Below are 27,325 nucleotides of genomic sequence, written 5' to 3'. Positions count from 1 at the left end.
GTCTTCAGCTTTCATTTCTAAGCACGCAATTTTAACGGGCAGTCTTCTGCAGGTGACCGCCACACTGCCGATTGACTCTTCGTCGTTGGATCGTATCCATATTCCATTCCGCGTAACGCGTGACGCATAAGAAAATTCAACAAAAAATTAGCGTCCATATCGTTTGACTTAAGAAAATTCTGGGACGCCTGCAAGCGCTGCACCTTTTGCTCAGGAGTCATTGAGTTCGGTACAAACATCACCACTCCCTCCGTACACGTAAATTATCGCGCATGGAGATTCTGAGGCCTGCACCAACACCGATTTGACGTGCGATGTTTTTGGTGCTAGTTTGTGGGCTTGCGTGAAGAAACTCCCTTACACGATTCGCATTTTTATCACTTCGGCTGGTTTACGCGCCACCGGCAAGGGGATCAACAGCTAAGGACTCGGTACCATTCTTCTACTAGTCCCTCCGTGGATTACGTGATTTCACTTGTTTTGGTCAAAAATGTGAGACCATCTCTTCAGCGCTCTTCTCTTGTGTCTTGTCCCTCTAGGTTTATTGTCAAAAATTTGTTTTGGAAGTCTGTTTTGGCCGAGCGGTTCTAGGCGCTTCAGTCCGGAACCGCGCTGCTGCTACGGTCGCAAGCTCGAATCCTGCCTCGGACATGGATGTGTGTGATGTACTTAGGTTAGTTAGGTTTAAGTAGTTCTAAGTCTAGGAGAAAGATGATCTCAGATATTAAGTCCTATAGTTCTTAGAGCCATTTAAACCATTTTTGAAGTTTATTTTCATGCATTCCGTCTACATTTTCCCACTAACTGTTTTTTACATCTATTTTCTTGCGCATTGAATAAAAATATAATTAATTTCTAATGCCTTCATTTGTGAAGCGTTCTTCTGTGGCTGACCCATTAACATTACGAAGAACTATACTGCTTATATCCATCTGCATGAACACCTATGATCAGATCCATAGAACATTGTAGGTACTACTATAGCTTATTGAACTATATCTGTACCCCTTTCGTGACTCTTTTCGTGGGATATTTCTGATCGTACCACAAATTACTTTAAATTTTAGGATCTTGTTATCAATGTCATTGTCGAAATTTCATCCTGCCACAGTCCGGATACTGAAAGTGGGTTGCCTGTTCCAGTGTTAAATTACACTGAAGTCATGAGATAGTGATATGCACATATACACATGGCGGTGGTATCGCCTATACTAGGCATAAAAGAGCAGTGCATTCTCGGAGATGGCACTTGCACCCAGGTGATTAACGTGAAATGGCATCCGTTATGATTGTGGCCACACGACGGGAATTAAGAGTTTGAACGCGGAATAATAGTTGGAGGTAGGTGCAAGGGACATTCCATTTCGAAAATGGTTGGGGAATTCAATATTGCGAGATCCACAATGTCAAAAATGTGCCGAGAATACCGAATTTCAGGTAACGCAGTGGCCGATGGCTTTCGCTTAAAACCGAGAGCAGGGCCGTAGAGTTGTCAGTGCTAACAGACAAGCATACTACGTAAAATAACCGTAGAAATCAATGCGGGATGTACGACGAACGTATCCGCTAGGACAGTGTGGCGAAATTTGGCGGTAATGAACTATGGCAGCAGAAACCGATACTAGCGCCTTTACTAACAGCACGACATCGCATGCATACCTCTCCTGGGCTGCTGACCATAACGGTTGGGTCCTAGACGACTGGTAATCCGTGCCCTCATCCGATGAGTCCCGATTTGAGTTGCTAAGAGCTGATGGTAGTGTTCGAGTGATGGGCAGATCCTATGGAGCCATGGACTCAAGTTGTCAACAACGCACTGTGCAAATTAGTCGTAACTCCATAACGGTGTGGGCTGTGTGTACATAGAGTAGACAGGGCTACTTGAAGACCATTTGCAACCATTCGTGGACATCATGCACCCAAACAACGATAGAATTTTTATGTATGACAATGCACAATGCTAGTGGGCCATTATCGTTCGCGATAGGGTTGAAGAACATTCCAGACAATTCGAACGAATGATTTTGCCACCCGGATCGGCCGACCTGAAAATGGTTCAAATGGCTCTAAACACTATGGGACTTATCATCTGAGGTCATCAGTCCCCTAGAACTTACGAGGTGCATTCAAGTTCTAAGGCCTCCGATTTTTTTTTCTAATTAACTACTCACCCGAAATCGATGAAACTGGCGTTACTTCTCGACGTAATCGCCCTGCAGACGTACACATTTTTCACAACGCTGACGCCATGATTCCATGGCAGCGGCGAAGGCTTCTTTAGGAGTCTGTTTTGACCACTGGAAAATCGCTGAGGCAATAGCAGCACGGCTGGTGAATGTGCGGCCACGGAGAGTGTCTCTCATTGTTGGAAAAAGCCAAAAGTCACTAGGAGCCAGGTCAGGTGAGTAGGGAGCATGAGGAATCACTTCAAAGTTGTTATCACGAAGAAACTGTTGCGTAACGTTAGCTCGATGTGCGGGTGCGTTGTCTTGGTGAAACAGCACACGCGCAGCCCTTCCCGGACGTTTTTGTTGCAGTGCAGGAAGGAATTTGTTCTTCAAAACATTTTCGTAGGATGCACCTGTTACTGTAGTGCCCTTTGGAACGCAATGGGTAAGGATTACGCCCTCGCTGTCCCAGAACATGGACACCATCATTTTTTCAGCACTGGCGGTTACCCGAAATTTTTTTGGTGGCGGTGAATCGGTGTGCTTCCATTGAGCTGACTGGCGCTTTGTTTCTGGATTGAAAAATGGCATCCATGTATCATCCATTGTCACAACCGACAAAAAGGAAGTCCCATTCATGCTGTCGTTGCGCGTCAACATTGCTTGGCAACATGCCACGCGGGCAGCCATGTGGTCGTCCATCAGCATTCGTGGCACCCACCTGGATGACACTTTTCGCATTTTCAGGTCGTCATTCGGGATTGTGTGCACAGAACCCACACAAATGCCAACTCTGGAGGCGATCTGTTCAACAGTCATTCGGCGATCCCCCAAAACAATTCTCTCCACTTTCTCGATCATGTCGTCAGACCAGCTTGTGCGAGCCCGAGGTTGTTTCGGTTTGTTGTCACACGATGTTCTGCCTTCATTAAACTGTCGCACCCACGAACGCACTTTCGACACATCCATAACTCCATCACCACATGTCTCCTTCAACTGTCGATGAATTTCAATTGGTTTCACACCACGCAAATTCAGGAAACGAATGATTGCACGCTGTTCAAGTAAGGAAAACGTCGCCATTTTAAGTATTTAAAACAGTTCTCATTCTCGCCGCTGGCGGTAAAATTCCATCTGCCGTACGGTGCTGCCATCTCTGGGACGTATTGACAATGAACGCGGCCTCATTTTAAAACAATGCGCATGTTTCTATCTCTTTCCAGTCCAGAGAAAAAAAATTGGAGGCCTTAGAACTTGAATGCACCTCGTAGAACTACTTAAACCTAACTAACCTAAGGACATCACACACATCCACGCCCGAGGCAGGATTCGAACCTACGACCGTAGCAGCAGCGCGGTTCCGGACTGAAGCGCCTAGAACCGCTCGGTCATAGCGGCCGGCGGGCCGACCTGAATCCCATCGAACATTTATGGGACATAATTAATAACTGTTAGTAATTACGGACGGCTGTAGAGGCAGTATGGCACAGTGTTTCTGCAGGACACTTCCACCGACTTGTTCAGTTCTTGACACGTCGAGTTACTGCACTACGCCGAGTAAAACGAGGTCCGACACGATATTGGATTGCAATAATCTCCTTCCCATACTAGTTTTAAACATTATTAATTAATTTGTGGGTTTTTAGTGTGAGTGCCATTATCTGCCCTATTTCATATTTTAGCCAACAAGGCCTTCTCCAAGTGCACATAGCGATTTATTTTCTCCTACTCCCGACTTTATTTATATTACCTAATTTGTTAGCTGTTTCTTAGCAGGGTCAAGAACAAGGCAGTTAACTTGGTGCCAGCCTGATGGCTGTGGGTCCATGGTTCTTAAACACAAAAGGGCCGGATGGCCTCTCGACTCACTCCAGAGATCGTATCTCTGCACTGCTTCGCTGCTAGCATTTCCCAGTATACCGACTTCCTGCAGAGGGCAAGGCATCACGATACAGCGCTCTCTCGTTTTATGCTCACGGTACGTCTTCTTGGCACCAGCGGATTACCCACATTAAAACGACGGTACAATAGCTTTTCGTCGTTTGGGACGCAAAACGGATCGCGCCTCTTTGGCGGAGTTTAGCCTGCACACAATAAACTGTCCTTAAATTCCTACCTGATTCTCACTCTCTTGTTACGGTGGCGCTATTTGTCCTGTGAACAGGTCTGTGGCCCACTCATAACGGCCAGGCGCTGACTATCTCCCCTAGTCAGCTGACTTTTGCCCAATTTTACTATATTTCAACAGACCTACAGAAGAATTAAGTATGGAAATATAGCAATTGGATGTGACAGTCACAGACATTAACTTTAATCATACTTGTACCCTCGTTTCTTGCTTGGGGTTGGTTTAGATTGGCAGGATTTATTAGTATATAGGAGTTTTATTGTGGTATTGGCAGTTTTGACAAAAGTTGGCCAACAGAGAAATCCTCGCTAAAAGGTGTCTAGTGGTATTGTAGGCCTTAATTTCAGAATGAAATTTCTCAGGCTGTACGTTTGGAGCACAGTATTGTGAGAAATAACTGATGTCTGCGAAAACCAGTTAACAAGAGTATCGAAGCGTTTGAGATGTGATTGGAGTGATGTGAAATGACGAGTTTCTCTGAAGAACCACTGAGGAAAGGAATATGTGAAAAATACGCACTGAAGCATGATAGGACATGTGTCTAAACGTCGTGTTATAATTTCCATGATTCTGTAGGGAGCCGTTGAAGGATGAAACCTTAGAAGAAGACAGAGATTGGAATAGATCCAACAAATAATTGAGGACATTTCGTATACGCTAAGTGCACAGGAAGGAAAGTCACGCCAAACCGCTTCAATGCAGTCAGAAGAAGAAAAGATCTGCGTTAGAAACCACGACAGACGACAGCGATCCCTGCCAAAATGATGTTGTTGTTAATGGTGTTAAGCTGTAGCACCGTTGGTTTTTCATAATAGAGGTTCTCACAGTCTTAGTTTCGCACAGTGGGCGGGGAACAGAACAGACTGTACGCGTCATCGGGTCTACACGCCCTGGCAACCATCTGAAGCGCTGATAACGCGCCACCTGCCCATCTTGTGACTCGAGTGTTACTCAGACGGCTATACAAGTTCGACGACACACCAATCGGGCTACGGACTCAGTCTACACGCAGTGCCGCTAAGAGCTTCCTCTCTTCCCCTCTTCCCCCTTACCCCCCTCTCCCTCTCTCTCTCTCTCTCACACACACACACACACACTCACTCCACCCCCCCCCCCCCCCCGTCCCTCTCTCCCTCTCTCTCAGGAGGTACTAATCTGCATATTGGCTTCGCTGCCGCATGAACTGCTGCGTGTCCATGTGATATGCCTTGAGGTCGGGCAGTTGCTTGGGACAGCACGGCGTTGTGACCACAGCACCTGGCAAGCGGCGACGAGCGCCGGGGCTAAAGATAGCGACGGCGCGCTGCTACTGTGATGTCTTGTGTGCTGAGACCAGCTCAGCTGAGTCATCCCGCCACACGATATACAGCGGATCCAGTTCCGTATGAGTGTGCACCAGCGCTGACACGAGAGTACCACCTACCTAGTCAACAGAACGCAGCATGTCCTTCGTAACGACGAGAAATCGTCACTTGCGGGAGAAGACTCACGCGTACCACAGGGCACTGTTCTAGAACCGCCGCTGTTCACGAAATTTATAAATGACCTAGGCTGCCAACGGGTGATGTCATACTGCACATGATTACTGTGACACCAGAAAATTGTAGTGAAATGCATTAAAATCTTCAGACGGTCAGAATGATCATTATTGTTCGATTACAGAATTGTCGATCGGCAATCGAACAGCAGAAATAATCGCAACGTTCGGAGCCATTTAAAATGGAAAAAGTCGTGTAAAAAAATTTTTCAGGAAAGGCAGAAACCAATAGCAAATGTATTGAAAAAATGTTAAGTACGCTAATTTTGTCTACCAAAGAAATAGCTTACAAAACCTTCGTTCTCCATCTTCTTAAATATTTCTCGAAATTTGACTCTTAATGAAGAAAGTAGATTATGTTATTCGAAGCACAAGAACACGATTAGTCATGGGCTTGCTTAGCGAAAGCGAGAGTAATGTTCGTTCAGACCCAGTGGCAGACGCTACAATAGTACCAACGGAGAGATTTACTGTACCAATCACTGTATTAATTCTTCCAACATGCTTCAAGAAATGCATTACACTGCACCGTCTAAAATGCAAGAGGCGTTCAATAAGTAATGCGACATACCTTCTCCTCGGCCAATTTCTGCTGAAAAAATTAATTTGCTGTGGGACATTATCGAATGTTCCCTTTTCAGCCTTCATAGTTTCGAGAAGCTGCGGTAGGTGGCGGCGTGGCGGCGCAATATGTAGCCTCCGAAATTACGTCCGTAGCAGAGGTACGTTCCAAGAAGGGAGTTGTCACTGATTTTCTTTTTAGCAGAAAAACAGCATCGCAGATGTTCATACGCGCTTGCAGAACGTCTACGGAGACCTGGAAGTGAACAAAATCACGGTGAGTCGTTGGGCGAGGCGCATGTCATCATCGCAACAATGTCGCGCAAACCTGTCCGATCTCTCTCGTGCCGGCCGGCCACACGCAGCCGTGACTCTTGCAATGTTGAAACGTGCGGAAACTCCAATTCGAGGAAATCGACGGACGTAATCAAGCTCCTCGCTGCACAACTGGATGTCTCTATTAGTAGTGGTGACAGGCTCGTCCACCAGTTTGACTACACAAAGGTGTGTGGCTGCTGGGTTCCCCGCCGTCTAACGGAAGACCACAGAGAAAAACGGAGCATGTGTGCGGAATTGCTTGCGCGTTACGAGGCTGATGGTGACAATTTTTCGTCGAAAATCGTCACAGGCGATGAAACGTGGGTTCATCACTTGGAGCTGAAACAAAACGGCGATCCATGGAGTGGCGCTACACCACCTCTCCTCGTCCGTCCCGATAACTGAGTGGTCAGCGTGACGGACTGCCATCCTACGGGCCCTGGTTCGATTCCCAGCTGGGTAAGGGATTTTCTCCGCTCAGGGTCTGGGTGTTGTGTTGTCTTCATCATCATTTCATCCCCATACGGCGTGCAGGTCGCCCAATGTGGCATCGAATGTAATAAGAGCTGCATCAAGGCGGCCGGACCTGCCCCATAAGGGGCCTCCCGGCCAATGACGCCAAACGCTCATTTCCATTTACCTCTCCTCCGAAGAAAAATTTCAAAGTAGCACTCCAGTCGTTACAGTCACGGCGACGGTCTTCTGAAGTTGGTCTATTTGATGTCCTCCCTCATGGTGCAACGATCAACTCTGAAGTTTACTGTGCTACTGAACTTTAGCGTGTTCGTCGCCACAAAAAAGCAAACCAACTACTCAGTCTCCAAGACAACGCAAGGCCTCACTCAAGTCTGCGCACCCAAGAGGAGCTCACAAAGCTTCATTGGACTGTTCTTTCTCGTCCACGCTACAGCTCGGATCTCGCACCTTCCGACTTCCATTTGTTTGGGCTAATGAAGGGTGCACTCCACGGCAAGCAGAACTTATATGATGGGGTGGTTATTGGTGCAACAAGACGTTGGCTCCGACGTCGACCAGTCAAATGGTTCAAATGGCTCCGAGCACTATGGGGCTTAACATCTGAGTTCATCAGTCCCCTCTAACTCAGAACTACATAAACCTAACTAACCTAAGGACATCACACATCCATGCCCGAGACAGGATTCGAACCTGCGACCGTAGCAGCAGCGCGGTTCCGGACTGAAGCGCCTAGAACCGCTCGGCCACAGCGGCTGGCGTCGACCAGTCGAGTGGTTCCTTCATACCTCCTCCGTGTTGCCACAGATGACGTGTCGCTGATCTGTTTTGTACTAAGATTGCAGTACACGCGAGGTGCCTATTTGTTTCGACTGCCCTGAGTGGAATGCGTAAGTTCCAATAAATGTTCAAATGTGTGTGAATTCCTTAGGCTCCAAACTGCTGAGGTCAATGGTCCCTAGACTCACACACTACTTACATCTACATCTACATCTACGTGATTACTCTGCTATTCACAATAAAGTGCCTGGCAGAGGGTTCAATGAACAACCTTCATGTTGTGCCTCTACCGTTCCACTCTCGAACGCCACGCGGGTAAAACGAGCACTTAAATTTTTTCCGTGCGAGCCCTGATTTCTCTTATTTTATCGTGATGATCATTTCTCCCTATGTAGGTGGGTGCCAACAGAATGTTTTCGCAATCGGAGGAGAAAACTGGTGATTGAAATTTCATGAGAAGATCCCGTCGCAACGAAAAACGCCTTTGTTTTAATGATTGCCACTCCAATTCACGTATCATGTCTGTGACACTATGTCCCCTATTTCGCGATAACTTATTCTAATAACAACACACAGACACACACACGCGCATACCCATGTCCAAGGCAGGACTCATACATCTGGCGGTCCCGCGTCCGGCCATCCTGATTTAGGTTTTCCGTGATTTCCCTAAATCGCTGCAGACAAATGCCGGGATGGTTCCTTTGAAAGGGCACGGCCGACTTCCTTCCCCGTCCTTCCCTAATCCGATGAGACCGATGACCTCGCAGTCTGGTCTCTCCCCCCAAACAACCCAACCTCCAGTGGGAGGGGCTGCGCATAGCGCCTCTAAACCGCGCGGCCGCTCCGCGCGGCTTCTAATGAACGTTCAGCATTCTGCAGTCTTCTCCAGTTGTTGTCCCGTGCGCAGTAAACAGCACGTAGGTTGCCAATCCGTTATCATGGGGGCTGTAAGAACCTCTTAGCGAGGAACAAATATTTTAGAAACAAGTAAATTTTCAATTAATTTGTTTATACGTGACGCCACTCGCTTTTTATGAGCAGAACACGAGAAACTACAGAAATACATTGCAGTTTAGAGTCACAAATAATCTTCATTCATCATCAAAGTAATGAACTGCGTATTTCCGTAATTACTATCACACTGTTCTCAATTACATGTACAAATAACCATATATTCGCTAATAAGGAGTTAACTGATATCGACCGCGGCAGACAACATGTCTGTCCCTTGAGGCTGCCGAACCAGCTCTGATTTACAAACTAGGCATTGCAAATTAAGTCTTAACTTGTCGTGGAAGACATGTCTGTTCTCCGAGACTGCCTAACCAGCTGTGATCTTACGGCCGCACACTCCGTCCGCCATCCAAGTGAGGTGGCGCCATCCGGAGATCTCCGAAGTGCTTCGTCTGCCTTTTCGTTTACCAGTTGTTTATTATTCTGCTGGTTATCAGTACCTCTGAAATAATTGAATGACAGCGCTCTATTGAGAGATGCTTTAATATGAAATCGAAGAAAATACGCTGTGTAGTTTTTCCAATACTAATAACAGAAGATTATAATTTTTGCGTGCATCTTTCGCACGCAGAGAAGGACCACAATCGAGGCGGTGTTTCTTGCGAAACCCGTACCGAAAAAAACCATCTGTCATCGGTACATCACAGCACATTACATAATCTTACCACTGCTGCCTTCTCAGCTGCTCTAAGAAGAGCTTCTTATACCTGAAGATGATGGCTGTAAAGCCAGAAGTGTTGCAGTGTGACCACAAGTGGTTCAAAAAATGGTTCAAATGGCTCTGAGCACTATGGGACTTAACATCTGAGGTCATCAGTCCTCTAGAACTTACAACTACTTAAACCTAACTAACCTAAGGACATCACACACATCCATGCCCGAGGCAGGATTGGAACTTGCGACCGTAGCGGTTGCGCGGTTCCAGACTGAAGCGCCTAGAACCGCTCGGCCATGATCACAAGTGGAATATAAAATAACGTCATTAGATAAATCGAAGCGGGACACAAAAATAGTAGGAAGATAGCATACTTTTAGCATAATTGGGAAAAATACAAAATAAATGTAGAGCATTTAGAGTAACATCTACCTGAAATAGATCGTATTCAGAAGTTAGTATTTTAAAACACATGAAAGTTATTAATGGAGTCGTTACCAAAATTTTATTTAATAAGAGGAAAATGTCCATATCACTTCCATTCTTTACGTCATATATAGACCTAATTATTGACGAAAGGTAAGCTGAGAAAGGGAAGGGAGGCGGGGGTTGTGGACAGTGACATATAAAACTGTTACAGACCTTTAGAGCAATGGGGCGTTTTGATGGGGGTTCAGGAGCGTGAAGGAGATGGAGTTTGGAGATTGGCAACGGAGGGTAACTGGGGGTTTAGAAAGTCATACTGAAGATAAAAACAGTCATACACTAAGATGACAAAACTCATGGGATAACGAAATGTACTGCGTTGGCGGAGCTGTCATTTGTACTCAGGTGACGCATGTGAAAAGGTGTCCGATGTGATCCTGGTCGCCCGACGTGAATTAACGTACTTCGCACACAGAATGGCAGTTGGAGCTAGATGCATGGGACATTCCATTTCGTAAATCTTTAGGGAATTCAATATTCTGAGATCCGCAGTGTCAAGAGTGTGCCGTGAATACCAGATTTCAGGTATTACCTCTAAACATCGACAACTCTGTGGCCGACTGCCTTCATTTAACCACCGAGGGCAGCGGCGTTTGTGTAGAGTGCTAAGAGACAAGCAACACTGCGTGAAGTAAACGCGGAGATCAGTGTGGGACGTACAGCGAACTTATTCGTTACGACAGTGACGCGTAATTTGGTTTAATGGGCTAGAGTTTGACCGAGGCGAGGGCCTTTGCTAACAGTACGAAATCACCTGCCAGCACCTCTGCTGGGGTCCTGGCCGCATCGGTTCGATCCTAGACGACTCGAAACCATAGTCTGGTAATAGCTGACGGTAGGGTTAGGGCATGGCGCAGATTCCACGAAGCCATGCCGGCCGCGGTGGTCTAGCGGTTCTGGCGCTGCAGTCCGAAACCGCGGGACCGCTACGGTCGCAGGTTCGAATCCTGCCTCGGGCATGGGTGTCTGTGATGTTCTTAGGTTAGTTAGGTTTAAGTAGTTCTAAGTTCTAGGGGACTTATGACCTAAGATGTTGAGTCCCATAGTGCTCAGAGCCATTTGAACCATTTTGAACCACGAAGCCATGGACCCAAGTTTGCAAAAAGGGACTGTGCAAACTAGTGATGGCTCCATAACGGTGTGGACTGTGTTTACATGCAATGGACTGGGTCCTCTGATCCAACGGAACTGATCATTGACCATTCACAGTCATTCATGTACTTCATATTTCCAAACAACGATGGTATTCAGAATGAGATTTTCACTCTGCAGCGGAGTGTGCGCTGATATGAAACTTCCTGGCAGATTAAAACTGTGTGCCCGACCGAGACTCGAACTCGGGACCTTTGCCTTTCGCGGGCAAGTGCTCTACCAACTGAGCTACCGAAGCACGATTCACGCCCGGTACTCACAGCTTTACTTCTGCCAGTATCTCGTCTCCTACCTTCCAAACTTTACACAAGCTCTCTTGCGAACCTTGCAGAACTAGCACTCCTGAAAGAAAGGATATAGCGGAGACATGGCTTAGCCACAGCCTGGGGGATGTTTCCAGAATGAGATTTTCACTCTGCAGCGGAGTGTGCGCTGATATGAAACTTCCTGGCAGATTAATACTGTGTGCCCGAACGAGACTCGAACTCGGGACCTTTGCCTTTCGCGGGCAAGTGCTCTACCATCTGAGCTACCGAAGCACGACTCACGCCCGGTACTCACAGCTTCTGCCAGTATCTCGTCTCCTACCTTCCAAACTTTACAGAAGCTCGAGTTCGAGTCTCGGTCGGGCACACAGTTTTAATCTGCCAGGAAGTTTCATATCAGCGCACACTCCGCTGCAGAGTGAAAATCTCATTCTGGAAACATCCCTCAGGCTGTGGCTAAGCCATGTCTCCGCTATATCCTTTCTTTCAGGAGTGCTAGTTCTGCAAGGTTCGCAGGAGAGCTTCTGTAAAGTTTGGAAGGTAGGAGACGAGATACTGGCAGAAGTAAAGCTGTGAGTACCGGGCGTGAGTCGTGCTTCGGTAGCTCAGATGGTAGAGCACTTGCCCGCGAAAGGCAAAGGTTCCGAATTCGAGTCTCGGTCGGGCACACAGTTTTAATCTGCCAGGAAGTTTCAACGATGGTATTTTTATGGCTGACAGTGCGCCATTTCACCGGGCCAGTGCGCCATTTTGGCATTGGTTTGAAGATCATTTCGGACAATTCGAGCGAATGGTTTGGCCTCCAGATCGCCCGACATCAAACATTTTTGGGACATAACAGAGAAGTCATTTCGTGCATAAAATTCTACACCGACAATACTTTCACAGTTACGTATAGCTATAGAGGCAGCATGGGTCAGTATTTCTGCATGGAACTTCCAACGACTTGTAGAATCCATGCCACGACGATCGAGTTGCTGCACTGCGCCGGTCAGAAGGAGATCAGACACGACATTTGGAGGTATTCCATGTCTTTTGTCATCTCCGTGTATAAATCTACATTTGGATGTTATTTTTTCATGACTCTTAAGGTTTTTGACTTGTTTTGCTTTCAGCTTATACATCACTTGGTGTGACTGCTTCATTCAGTCGTCATGTTAACTTCTTGTTTCGCCACATTTGTTGAAACCGATTTATGGTATGTGCTGATATAATAGTTGCAGGTCAAGTATTTCTTGTCAACTCTGTCTCAAGGCTTATATGATGTATGGAACATCTGCAATATTTTCCGCAGATGGTTGCTACTGTTTCGTCTGTGGATTTCAGTGTCACATTTGGTCTACTTTTGTGTGTTACGTAGCTCCCGCGAACTTGGTTTAAATAGAAACCGGTAGCAAATAAATATTATTACAGACAACAAAGTGTAATACATTTTTTGAAGCTTGTACATGCTGTTGATTTTCGCCTAAACAAAATATTGCTTCAACATATATTTTTCGAATGACGATGAGAATGAATAGGAGAAATAACTGGTAATACGAAAATCCACCGACAGTCGTTTCTTCTGCTTCGGCTAGCCGTCTAGCGTCGATTTTGCTTAACTAAGTGACTTCATGTTGCTAAATATGAAATAGGCTTACTTTCTGTCTGTCGATCGCTGCTTCCGTTTCGGGTAATGGCGCCCATGTTCATGCCATATGTCGTAGCTACAACGTGACCAATCTTAACCGAAGTTTCAAATGATTCCTCTATTAACACTGGTTACGCTGTAACTGAGAAACTTTATGTGAAGATGGGCGAAATTGCCCGAAACCGATCGTTTTGAAATAGAAACAGTGATCGACAGATATAAAATAAGCGTATCTTGCATATATAAGGATCACAGACAGCAAATATGTCCAGTCTTCATAAAATAAAATACGAGTACATGCAATATAATTCACTTTATGGTGCGTTATTCAAAAGCCGGGTAACAAATAACGTTATGAAAAGTGTAATATGTGTCGACTGCATAGCAAACTCTGAAAACTGGTAACGATATACACACTAGGATGTTCCATTGTGGAAGCTATGTCCTGCTTTTAGAATTCAGTCATTCGTTAGAGGCCAATATATAATTTCCTTGGAATGTGCTCAGGAAACCCCTCCTCCCCTTTTCGTTCCTTAGCATAATAAACCAGTATGTGTGCTGTAGATGAGTACTTGAGCAATAATGCGTTATGACTTATGATTACAGAAATGAATAGAAAGGAGACTTTGAAACTCGATAACTGCCCAGGACCCACTGTTTTTAAATAGCACCAAGAGAATTGCCTGGCCTCATTTAACTAAAGGTTTGTTGTCAACAGTGTAACACCACTTCAATAGACACAGTGGAGAGGTATGGAAGGACATTAGTGCATATAACTCTGACCATTGTAATCGGTAGCATTTGGCCGAAAGTGAAAGATAAATCGGAGGAGTTGGCCTTAAAGTCCTGCTCATCCGACTTTCAGTAAACAAAGTTACAAGCCAAATCATCTCATAAAGCGTGGCGAATTCAGCACATATAACACTGTTGTTGATGATCGTGATCGCTTTTTTGCTTGGAGACATTTACTTCAAGCGGCCACCTCGATGACTATTAGAACTGAATACTCTATGTGATGGTACATAATTTAACAGTTTTCCATCTTTCTCATAATCATCGCCACTAAAAACGTACGCACGGTACTAAGTTCTACACGCACTAATCAGTCACAGGCTCCAACAACCTGACATCAAACTCTCCGGAAATGAAAGCCACCAGTGCCATGCAGGTGAAGCAAAAAAAGAAAGCGCACGAGTTTTAAATGTGGCCGTAAACTGAGATGGGGATAACTGAAGATCTTAGCTGTAAACAGTGGTAAGATTCAATCAGTGAGAAACAGACTTATTGCACGTAGAACATGGTACGTGATGTGCTTTATTCATATTAGTTGATAATTCCACTATAAACAGAAATGACAGCTCTGTCTCTAATATCGGATTTTCCCTAATTGCGACTTTGCCAGGATGTGTGCATGTAAATAGTGGTTAGTGCCAAAAACACGGTTTGCCAAAAGTTGTAACAATTGCGGTATTCGTGCCAGGAATATGCTTTTCAGGGACGAATTGCGCGAATCAGAGGATGATGCGGATCACTACGACTCCGATAAAGATCTTGAATTCCTTCCTGAACGAAAATGCTGTTCAAAAGTTGTTCCTAATCATGTAATCCTAATAATTGCTTAAGCAAGTAAACAAATTTAAGTTGTGTCTCGCACCATAGTTTTCGTCAATTTACGTGATAGTGTGATGCCAGAAATTTTAATGACCGTCTTAACATTGTTTGTGCTATGTAGTAAGGCGAAAATAAAATTAATTTTATATTGTGCTGAATCATAAATTGATTCATAAGATTGTCATACTTTAGTATCTAAGATCTTAGTATCATAAACTGAAACAATTTAGACATTTTAAGTTTCTATTTTTGACAGATTTCACAGTAAAGTTTCGCAAACTTGCCCAGCAAGCAAACAGTGGTAAGTTTGCCCATGTTACGTGCACTAAGTTTACAAGTAAAGAATGTTAAGCAACTACCGGCATACGTTAAAGAATAAAATTTTAGATACAATTTACAATTTTAAAAACATGTCATTACTCTATAAAATTACTCTATAAAATTTTAGATACAATTTACAATTTTAAAAACATGTCATTACTCTAGAAATAATTGAAAGAAATTTATTTATTTATTTAATGTATGGCAATACAAACGGCACTGCAAGTAACATTAAAGAATTACATAATTTTAAAAAATAAATGGAATTAGGTCTAAGGAACGAAATATATGAATTAATACCTAAATTTTCAGTCCATTCAAGGCTGCCTCTATCACTTCAAAAAATCTTGTGGATTTCCAGGGTAATCTCGTCTGCTACAGGTTGTTACAATGTGTTTGATAGTCTGATGCTCAGTGTTACAGTCACATTGGAAAGATGAAGCATTTTCCTATCGGTAAAGGTTTTCTCCGCAGGTGCCGTGGCTTTGAAGTAATGAGTTAAGTTAATAAAAAAAACCACAACAGATGTAATTGAGATATCTTATTTACGAGATTTTGTTCAAAGTTTACAATGCTGCTTCTGAAAACGACCAACGTGCTCCCTACGTTGTCTTCAGTTCGTCTTAGGCACTTCTATAAACACATGTGTATGGAATTTTACGGAAAGTTATGTAATTAATGATCGTTGATTATTGGTTAGCTCAATAGTTGAGGGAACAATAGAATAAGGTATTTGCTATGGCAGTACTAGTATTTACATTTCTAGCGTTGGTCGTATGAGTTTATGGCCATTTTACTTCATTTCGACCCAAAGCAGAATGCGGTTCCTATCAACCATTAGAATGAACCAACGATAACGCATTAATGTTTGCAAAGGCTCCCTATAACAAAGAATGATTTCTCCTCAACAGCGACCCGTGGCTTTGCATGTTGTTAATTGATTATTCCCTTCAGCACCCTGAGACCCTGAGTTGGCATTTTACACTTCGCGGTGTCCTTCAAAGAGTTTGATGCATTCTTCGTTCATAAAGCTGTAGTGCCCTTAATTCAATGTGCCCGTTATTTTATTGTGGTCAGTTTAATGTATTAAGTCATTTGATAAGATGTGAGGCCAACACTTATAAAGAAGTGTTACGATTCCAGAGCACTTTGCGTCTAGAAAATGAATTTTCAAACATTGCTCGAGGAGAAATGACGGGCCCATCACCACTGCACAACTAACATGTGTCTCATCAGTCGCATCTAGGAAATGTGTGCAATAAGGACCACGTAACGCGAAATCTGTGATACTGGGTGGATATAATTAAAGTGCAGCTGAAACTATAGTGTACGAGCGAAATTTGGTAGATATTCTAATGCCTTAATGCGGAACCTATTTGGCCACCAGCTGGAAATCTGTGAATGTAAGAACGACCTATAGAAACGTTTCTATATGTTATAGAGTAAGATCGGTACGTCGGCAGAAAAGGTCAAACAAGAGAGAAAAACTTAGTGTTGATTTAATTATTAATAGCCGCATACACAATTTGTACAACATGAGCACTGGAGATGTCGACGAGATGCTGCATCCGCAAAACGACTTAATCAACAGCTGCTCGCAGCTCGGTGGAATCTGGACAACGTGTTAACGTGTCTCTGGTAAATGCGTTCTTTTAGATATACCAAGAGACAAAAGTTACATGAACTCATATCAGCTGACCTTACAGACTGTGCATCTGGAAAACTCTGAAGATAACACGTTCGTGAAAGACTGCATTAAGCAGGTCTTTCACTGGGCGAGCGACATGAGGTGTTGCCCCATCGTGCATGAAAACTGTGGTTTCCACCCAGCTGCGCTTTTCCAAATATGAAATCACTTGCTGTACAAGAAGGTCTCGACAACGTGCTGACGTCACGGTCCACTTGAGAGGCTCTCTGGGAGCATTTTATCAAAGAAGAACGGACCGGGAATAAATGTGCTTGTGAATCCATTCCACACAATCACATGCTCCGAATGCAGTGGCTTTTCGTGCGTAACACACGGATTAACAGAACCGCGAATTCGGCGGTTCCGTGAGCTCACTGCACCCTGTAGTGAAAAATGTGTCTCGTCACTCCATAGAGAATTGTCTGACCATATGTCATCAACTTTGATCCATGCCAAAAACAGAAGAGCAAGTTCAGAACCATTCTGCGGATCATGTGGTTTCAGTTGCTGCACCGTTTGGATCTGTTACGGATACTTTTCCGTGCCGTCGGCCAGGGGATGAAAATTCTCGTGACCCTGCAAGAGCATTAACACTATCTAGGGCGTGTTTCGCGTGGTCAGTAAACAGCAGCAGCAACCTCGTCACTACCTTCCACTGGAATAGGCCGCTTTCCTCTTCCAGGTGCCGCACCAAGCTCATCCTTGTCTTCGAATTTCATTATCGTCTTCTTTAAACAAATTGACGGCAGCGGGCCTCTTCTCAGATCTTTCATTCGGCGATACTCTCTTAGTGCAGTACTGTAATTGCTACCCTGCACCACTAAAAGTGCACGGTCTCTCTTCTCGATAACCACACAGTTAACTCAAGTTGTAGCTTGTCAAATGGCAGCGTGGGTGTCATACCGTCATACAGTGTACAGCGCCAGATTTGCACCTGGTGGCCATAATTGGAACTATTTTTTCAGCGTTGATCGGTTCCGCATTAACACATTAGCATATCACTTTCGCTATCACATCTGTGAGCAGCCGTAAATTAACTACACTACTGGCCATTAAAATTGCTACACCAAGAAGAAATGCAGATGATAAACGGGTATTCATTGGACAAATATATTATACTAGAATCGACATATGATTGCATATTCACGCAATTTGGGTGCATAGATCCTGAGAAATCAGTACCCAGAATAACCAACTCTGGCCGTAATAACGGCCTTGATACGTCTGGGCATGGAGTCAAACAGAGCTTGGATGGCGTGTACAGGTACAGCTGCCCATGCAGCTTCAACACGATACCACAGTTCATCAGGAGCAGTGACTGGTGTATTGTGACGAGCCATTTGCTCGGCCACCATTGACCAGACGTTTTCAATTGGTGAGAGATGTGGAGAATGTGCTGGCCAGGGTAGCAGTCGAACATTTTCTGTATCCAGAAAGGCCCGTACAGGACCTACAACATGCGATCGTGCATTATCCTGATGAAATGTAGGGTTTCGCAGGGATCGAATGAAGGGTAGAGCCACAGGTCGTAAGACATCTGAAATGTAACGTCCACTGTTCAAAGTGGCGTCAATGCGAACAAGAGGTGACCGAGACGTGTAACCAATGGCACCCCATACCATCACGCCGGGTGATAACGCCAGTATGGCGATGATGAATACACGCTTCCAATGTGCGCTCACCGCGACGTCTCCAAACACGAATGCGACCATCATGATGCTGTAAACAGAACCTGCATTCATCCGAAAAAATGACATTTTGCCATTCGTGCACCCAGGTTCGTCGTTGAATACACCGTCGCAGGCGCTCCTGTCTGTGATGCAGCGTCAAGGGTAACCGCAGCCATGATCTCCGAGTCCATAGTCCAAGCTGCTGCAAACTTCGTCGAAATGTTCGTGCAGATGGTTGTTGTCTTGCAAACGTTCCCATCTGTTGACTCAGGGATCGAGACGTGGCTGCACGATCCGTTACAGCCATGCGGATAAGATGCCTGTCACCTCGACTGTAAGTGATACGAGGCCGTTGGGATCCAGCACGGCGTTCCGTATTACCCTCCTGAACCCACCGATTCCATATTCTGCCAACAGTCATTGGATCTCGACCAACGCGAGCAGCAATGTCGCGATACGGTAAACCGCAATCGCGATAGGCTACAATCCAACCTTTATCAAAGTCGGAAACGTGATGGTACGCATTTCTCCTCCTTACACGAAGCATCACAATACGTTTCACCAGGCAACGCCGGTCAATTGCTGTTTGTGTATGAGAATTCGGTTGGAAACTTTCCTCATGTCAGCACGTTGTAGGTGTCGCCACCGGCGCCAACCTTGTGTGAATGTTCTGAAAAGCTAATCATTTGCATATCACAGCATCGTCTTCTTGTCGGTTAAATTCCGCGTCTGTAGCACTTCATCTTCGTGGTGTATCAATTTTAATGGCCAGTAGTGCATAGCCACCCGGTATCAATGTCAAAGCTGAGCAAGTGGGTAACTCGGGCAGATTGCTCATTGGCGGCCGTCGGTGTTGCAGTTCAACGTGCAGAGGTCGCTGGAGCACCACCACGCGGCGCACCACGCAGCCCACCACGGCTCCCTGGAGCTGCACCACTTCTCGGCAGCGGCGGCCGCGCACCACGCCGGAGGCGGCAGCGGCGGCTCCGTCAGCAGCGGCGGCGGGCCCGGGGGCAGCCCCGCCTCCCCGCCACCACCGCCTCCAGGGCCCGCGCTGCGCCACAAGGACGAGGACAGTAGCAACGCTGGAGAAGGTGACTTACCATTACACAGCTCGTTCCAATGAAAGAAACAAACGTAAATCACAAAATAGGAGCACCCTAAGAAACAAAGTACAGCGAATATTGTCAATTTTCCAGTGAGCCCACATTACTTTCTATTCCTTTTCTTTTTAGGATTCCGTACCTCAGTCGACGAAAATGGAACCCATATAGGATCACTTTGTTGTCTGTCTGTCCGTCTGTTAAGACGCCTTTTTCTCAGGTACAGGTATCAAGTTTAAATTAACGTCGCATATTAAGGTAGACGGGACCCCCTTTTTTTTTTTTTTTTTTTTTTTTTTTTTTTTTTTTTTTTTTTTTTTACTGGCACTACATCCCAGGATGAGACTTGGCGTCCTCGATAATTTTCCGCCATTCTTCTCTGGGTCTCCAGTTATGGCAGCCAACTCGGGCAGCGTCATCTCTAACATCATCACTCCATCTTAACCTCGGTCGTCCTCTTGCTCTTCTTCCTCCAGTTGCACTGCAACAGGCTTTCCTTGCAGAACCTGTCTCATCGAGTCGTATTAAATGTTCATCCCGTCTCAACCTACATAACTTTATGAACTTGACCACATCATCCTCCTTGAAGTAGTCACAAAGCTCGTCGTTCGTTCGCTTTCTCCGACTCCAGTTTCCAAACATAGGTCCAAATCCTCAATATACTTCTTTCATGTGATCTTAGTCTACCACTCTACACTGTAATCGTCCATGTTTCTGAACCATACGTAAGTACTGGGCGTATCAGCGTTTTATAGAGTTGGCACTTAGTGTCTCTCTCTCTCTCTCTCTCTCTCTCTCCCTCTCTCTCTTTCTCTGTCTCTCTCTCTCTCTCTCTCTCTCTCTCTCTCTCTCTCATCTGTTGCCGCAATTGTCACAAGTGTATCTGGCTGCTGAGGCAGGAGCAGTGGTAGCATTGCGAAGATTTTTCTGCCTTAATCTGTCTAACAAGTCTTCATCATGCTTTGACATTCCAGATGATATATCATCTCTTCGTCTACATATATACTCCGCTAGTCACCGAGCGTTGTGCGGCGGATGGCACAATTCGCGCCAATGTCATATTTTCCCCCCTCTGTTCCACTCGCGGATCTCGCGAAGGAAAGACGACTGTCTGAACGCCTCAGTAAGTGCTCTAATTTCCCTTATTTTTGAATGGTGATCATTGCGCGATTCGAAAGTTGGTGGTAATAATATATGCTCTACATCCTCGGCGAAAATCAGATTTCGGAATTTAGTGAGCAGCCCCTTACGTTTAGCGCGTCGTCTCTCTGCAAGTGTGTCCCACTTCAAACTTTCTATGAGATTTGTAACGCTCTCGCGATAGCTAAATGTACCAGTCACGAATCTTGCCGCTCTTCTTTGGACCTTCTCAGTCTCTTAAATCAGACCCAACTGGTAAGGGACCCATACAGACGAACAGTTCTCTAAGACTGGACGAACTAACGTATTGTAAGCAATTTCCTTTGTTGAAGGACTGCATCGCTTCAGGATTCTACCAATAAACCGCACTCTAGAGTTCACCTTGCCCGTTACTTGTGTAATCTGATCATTCCATTTGAGTCCATTTCGAATAGTCACGCCCAGATACTTGACGGATGTTACCGCTTCCAAAGACTGAGCATTTATTTTGTACTTGTAGATTAATGGGGATTTTCGCCTTGTTATACGCAGTAGGTTACACTTACTAATATTGAGAGATAACTGCCAGTCATTACACCACGCATTTATTTTCTACAAATCTTCATTGATTTTTTTCACAACTTCTATGTGACACTACTTTCCTGTAGACTACAGCGTCATCGGCAAACAGTCTAATGCCGCTGTCAGTACCATCAACCAGATCGTTTATGTAAATTTCTCGTGACAGAAACTTGGATTTAAAATGTCGCAACATTCCAAAATGACATCAGTTAGAAGCACTTATGCGGACCATACTTTCAGTCGAAGTGCTGCCATTTCCTTCTACCTTTGCGCCTCAATAAGTGAAACATTCCACTCGCTCAAAAGTCATTCCATCAAGGGTTGCTGTGGGCTGAATGGTTGATTTGTGCCATTATATATATTTGTTTTTTTCTAAAGTAATTTTCAAGCCCATCTTCTCGGTCCTCAGTTCAGAGCTGAGAAGGCACTTTGTAGATCTCTAAATGTTCTACTCATTAGGTCCAAATCATCTGCATATCCCAACAGTTTTACGGACATGTAGCAAATAGTACCTCTTGTCTGGATACCCCTTGCAGATACTACATTTTCAGTGCCAAATTAAAGATTAGGCCGGAAAGCCCAACATCTTGTCTTAGCCCAGATCGTATGGGAAACTGGGGTGGTAGCCTAGACTGCTCTCGCACACTGCACTGGGGATACCTTTGGATAGCCTCCATCAAACGCACCGACTTCTTAGGCACCCGAAATTCCAACACTGCCTCATAAAATTTAGCGCGATTTATTGTGTCATACGCAGATTTGAAATCAATGAAAGGCTTCTGTGCACCAACATTAAATTCGACGGTCTTATCTGCTATTTGGCAGAGAGTAAATATCTGATTCACAGCTAGCCTTTCTGGTCTGAATCCACGTTAATACCTTCCAATAATGTTTTCTGCTGTGGATGACTGTCTACTACACAAGATATTTGACTATACTTTATATGCACTATTAAGGAGTGTTGTGTCTCTGTAGTTGCAGCATTTGAATATATGTCCTTTCGTGTGTATCAAACACACTATCCCTACATTCCATTCTTGTAGCAGCTCTTCCTTTTTCCAAATAAGGCACAAAATCTTTTACACCCGCGACTTAGTTCCTCCAGCTTTCAGTAATTCTGATGTTATATTATCCGTCACTGGTGCTGTATTGTTCTTCAGTCGGCTAATTGCTTTGTCTACTTGTCCTTGAGAGAGGGGAGGAACTATGGCCTCATTTGTTTTTCCAATTTTCTCCAATTCTACAGTCTGCTTTCTTTCCCATTCCCTTTTTATCTTCCGATGAAGTTTCTCTCCGACTGCGGGAGACGTCTTGCAAAGTAAAGTGTGAACTATGAAATCACAGAATGGTTCATATCATTTACAGTTTAATAAAATTGTTAGAGACTAAAGGTGAATTATTGATGTATCGTTTATCTATTAGAAGTGCCTCACGATTTTGCTTTTAAATTTTAGAAATATTGTAATAGCTAATAAAAATTGATAAGTCCAAGTTTTCAGGATGATCTGTCTGGGACTATACCAAATTATTTTATACTTTTAGTACGTTTTAAAACCGTGTTGCATTAATGATTTTATTTAAATAGCTATTTTATGTTTTTTAGTCTCGTGTCTGTGAAATTTTTCAAACATTTTGATGAGACTGCAACAGACATACGGCAAATTTCAGGTTTTTTATCTTCCGATGCAGTTTCTCTCCCACTGCGGGAGACGTCTTCCGAAGTAAAGTGTCGAACTATGAAATCAATGAGACCTGACCACAGAGATAAGATACGAGAAATTAGGGCTCATACGGAGACATATGCCAGTGGAGTAGGAAGGAAGTCACTAGTAGTGGTACAGGGTACCCTCCGCCGTGCACCATACAGTGGCTCACGGAGTATGTATGTAGATGTAGATGTAGAACATGGGAGGGTAAACTATTATTCACTGACTCAGCCATTCTATCGCTTTCTCCTACGAATATCTCGCGAAATTACTGTGAAGGAGGAAGTAAGAGAGATTAGAACTCACGCGGAAGCTTAGAGGCAATCGCTCTTACCGTGAAAAACTCACAACTGGAACAGGAAAAGATGGAATTAGCAGTGGTTCACAAAGCGCCCTCCTCCAAACATCAGACACGAAAGCGAGTTAATATTGTATTGTCATAGACTTTCGAGCTGTGTTGAAAGTTTCAAGTTAATGTGAAATCAGTTGCAAAATTTGTACCGAAGTAACAGACAGACAAGAAAGCGACCTAATAAAAATGTGCTAAAAATCAATTTTCTGTTTTTATTTTCTTAATCTCTCGCATGTAGACAATTATTTCATCTGCTAATGTTTGTTTAATCGTTTCGTTTTAACAATTTTTCGCTTCCTCTTATTTCTGGTGTCTACACAGATGCTTATGGCACGATCTGAATGTCCTATTAAATGCATTACAAATTACCACCGATCACTACGTCGGCTGCCTCAGTTCATCCCAGGCTGAGTAGTCTCGTGCCGCGACTGCAGAGGACTATTGTGTTCGCAGCCCCCAGCGTGCCGCCACCCGCGGCTTCGGCTGGCCCGTCCAGCGTGGGCGGCGGCGGGGGCGGCAGCAGCGTGGCGGACGGCGACGATGACGACGACGTGGACGGCGGCGGCGGCTTCGCGGGCTCCTCGGCCGGCAGCAGCGGCCGCTGCGCACAGTACCTGCGCGCCAACTGCGTCGTCTTCAACAGCTACCCCGAGCCCACGCCGAAACTGGCCGTCGAGTCTCACTTCAACCGCTCCCTGCGCGAAGCTAGCGGTTCGCCCAACCACATGGGTGAGTAAACACTAGGCCCCTTGGTATTTTTAAACATATCGGAAATCCGGTATATCGATATTTAAGAATACATCCTTAGCAACTGCTGATTAATCGAGGTGAAGTATCGATATATCGATGGACCAGATTGACGTTTAGGCTTATAAAAATGTCGGCTGCATATTGTAAATATGCTGCCTGTTTTAGACTGTATTTTTAAATATAGATTTATTGTTAGATATTCTGTACGTAACAAGCCAGCAGCCTGCTTATCCCCCACAGAGCAAGAATTCCCCCACAGAGCAAGAATTGAAAAGAAGAAAATGTACGTTCACATTTGGCGGTAACCGCTTTGCTAACAATGGCAAGTGCATGTAAGTGATACAATAAAAGCTGTCCGATGATTCCGTCGTTCGGTTTCGTCACGTATTAAAATATATGACGAAAAGTGCGAAAAAACAACATGCAATAAAAATATCACACACTCGATATCAGCATTTCGATATCATTACTCTGAGGATGCGGGAAGCCGATATATATCGATATGTACCGGTATAAATATCGATATATCGACGTATAATCAACGGCCTAGTACATATGCGGATTTGCCATTCTGGGCGATCGCACCGTAAGCACGGTACTCCATAACTCAGCCGTCTCAACTCTGGTTTATCGCGTTTTGTACACACGGTGGCTCGGGATAGGTGACGCAGTGGCTAGCGCACTGGACTCGTATTCAGGAGAACGACGGTCCAAACCCGCGTCCGGCCATACTGATTTAGGTTTTCCGTGATTTCCCTAAATCGCTTCAGACAAATGCCGGGATGGTTGCTTTGGAAGGGCACAGCCGACTACCTTCCCCATCCTTCCCTAATCCGATGGAACCAATGGCCTCGCCGTTTCGTCCGCTTCCCCGAATCAGGCAATAAGTAGACGGAGATGGTGTTGAAAAATGCTTATGACAACTGGCCGCCATTTCCGGGTATCCAAGTACGAGCAGCAAAATGCTCCTATTGCAGTGCAAAAAAAGGCGAATATGCTCCTGTTTAAAAGATCCAGACTGAATAGTGGGGTACCAGCTGCCTCACTCTACCTTCCTCAGTACCTTCAGGTGTTTTTCCGGTCGTTTCCTTCTTTTGCCTGTTACAGCAAAGCATGTCATATGAAAAGACCTTTATGCATCTCTAAAATTTTGATAGTTTACGTATGGGAAATGGAAATGACGAAAAACTAATTTTACACCTCAGATAGGATTTTTACTTGCAAAAAAAATTTGCATGCGCTTCAGTGCTAAAACAAGGTGTTCCCAGAACCTTTCTGATGATAATGGAGACACTTTACAGCGTGTTTGGTTCAAATGGCTCTGAGCACTATGGGACTCAACTGCTGTGGTCATCAGTCCCCTAGAACTTAGAACTACTTAAACCTAACTAACCTAAGGACATCACACACAGCCATGCCCGAGGCAGGATTCGAACCTGCGACCGTAGCAGTCGCACGGTTCCGGACTGCGCGCCTAGAACCGCGAGACCACCGCGGCCGGCTACAGCGTGTTTCTCGTGCGTCACTTTATAAACTACGTTTTCGTCTCACACCGGATTTTACGTGTAGAAATAAGGTAATTTTGACCCTCATCTCGCGTACGGAAAAGAAAACTTTCAAAGGTTTTCGATGTCGGGATCTTAGAAATATATGGCAAAAATTTCAGCAATTTGCTGTGCATAGCCGTCTTGAAATTCGCGGCTCGTCTTTGCTACCCAAAAACGATGTTGGTGCGGTGTTACTCGGTAACGGATAAGTATTTTTGAAATTAGCGAGATGGTATTTCTAGAATAACTTAACTTTGTGCTCTGCCTTACGGCAGGTCTTGTCATGGGGGAAGCCTCGTCAGACAGGCCTACCGCATGAGCGTCTAGGGAAGTGATTCCAGTGGTCGTTTCCCGTTGCCTTTCACTGATGATGATGAAATAGTAATGAGGACAATACAACACCCAGTCCCTGAGCGGAGAAAATCTCCGACCCAGCCAAGAATCAAACCCGGGCCCCTTGGCGTGACAGACCACCGCGCTGACAACGGACATCTCTAGATAAAAGCCTAGAGAATATATCGTTAAAAATGTGATAAATTTGTTGCAGTTAGTTATTTAGACATCCGCTGCTGATGGTGAAAAAAATGATGAAAAACGCTTTTTTTCGGGTGTTCTCAGGACCCGCCCAAGAGGTAAATTGTGCCTCCATAAACCCCTTAAAACACACTGCAAACAACATCTAATGCAAAAAGAACCAACCAATTTCCTCCATCTGTCTAAGCTGCTGGGGATGTGAAATATTCAAATTTCAGCCGAAGGACTACCCAAAACACTTTTCCCTACGTTTCTATCATGAACAGAATGCGAGGTATGAGCCCCGAAAAAAAATGCACGGCGTTTTTTGCCGTCGCATGCATACCAATTTCTTCTCCATCTGTCAATGTAAATTTGCTGCATTAATTACCCCTGCAGACATAACTCTTAAATCATGCAAATAGTCTCTGCCATAACAATGGTCCCAAATCAGTGAGAAAGAGTATAAACAAACTCCTTCAGGCACGCCATACGCAACTGACGCCATTCACTGTCGATTAGATCCTGTTGGAGCATCAATTTAGGGGTGTCGTTATTGATTCACGTCACCTACTTTTCTTACTCCTAGTTATTTTTCTAAGCGATTAAGTTCAAGAAAATTAGCGGGAAGTGTCCACAGCATAGTCGTCACGAAGGAGTAGAAGAAAGAGCAGCGTTGGGTCACCGAGGTTATTGAATTAAACATCTTGATTCATGTTAACGGTAGCCAGAACCGCGTGGCTCAACTCGAGGCGCTAAAAGCGCCCCCAAAACAACAAACAACCGCCTGCGGCCTGAAACTACACTTTCCACAAATTGCAACTTAAACGGCTGATTGGGACATCGGTGAAGTCGACACCGCCCCTTTTCAAGGGGCAACATCGCTATTATTATGCCACACGACACGCCTCCAGTCGGTTTCGACGTTGTTTGCTCCACAGACTGTCACTGACGTCTCTATCTCGACCCATCTTACTCCACTGATCGTTTACAGCTGACTACCACACACACTCCGCTTCACTGCCATGAATTATGGATTTAAGGCTTCCGTTCAGTCCTTTGTTGACCAGTCTGCTGCGGCAGTTGAAGACAGGAAAACGAAAGCCGAGGTTTTAAATTTCACATTCAAGAAATCGTTCACACAGAAGAATCGTACAAACATACCGTCATTTGAACATAGGACAGACTCCCG

General features: G+C 44.9%; 1 protein-coding gene across 1 annotated transcript in view; it reads left to right on the top strand.

Annotated features, from left to right (window-relative positions):
• LOC124711731 (protein vestigial) overlaps positions 1–27,325 on the top strand; it is a 521,042-nt gene that overhangs the window by 273,489 nt on the left and 220,228 nt on the right. The window contains exons 2-3 of the mRNA XM_047241940.1: positions 19,321–19,555; positions 23,777–24,052. Of these exons, the coding sequence (XP_047097896.1) occupies positions 19,321–19,555; positions 23,777–24,052 (511 nt within the window). The remainder of the gene's footprint in view (positions 1–19,320; positions 19,556–23,776; positions 24,053–27,325) is intronic.

The sequence above is a fragment of the Schistocerca piceifrons genome, chromosome 8, assembly GCF_021461385.2.
Source record: "Schistocerca piceifrons isolate TAMUIC-IGC-003096 chromosome 8, iqSchPice1.1, whole genome shotgun sequence".
Lineage (NCBI taxonomy): Eukaryota > Metazoa > Arthropoda > Insecta > Orthoptera > Acrididae > Schistocerca > Schistocerca piceifrons.
The sequence above is the reverse complement of the archived record's forward strand: the minus strand, read 5'-3'. Positions and strand labels throughout refer to the sequence as shown.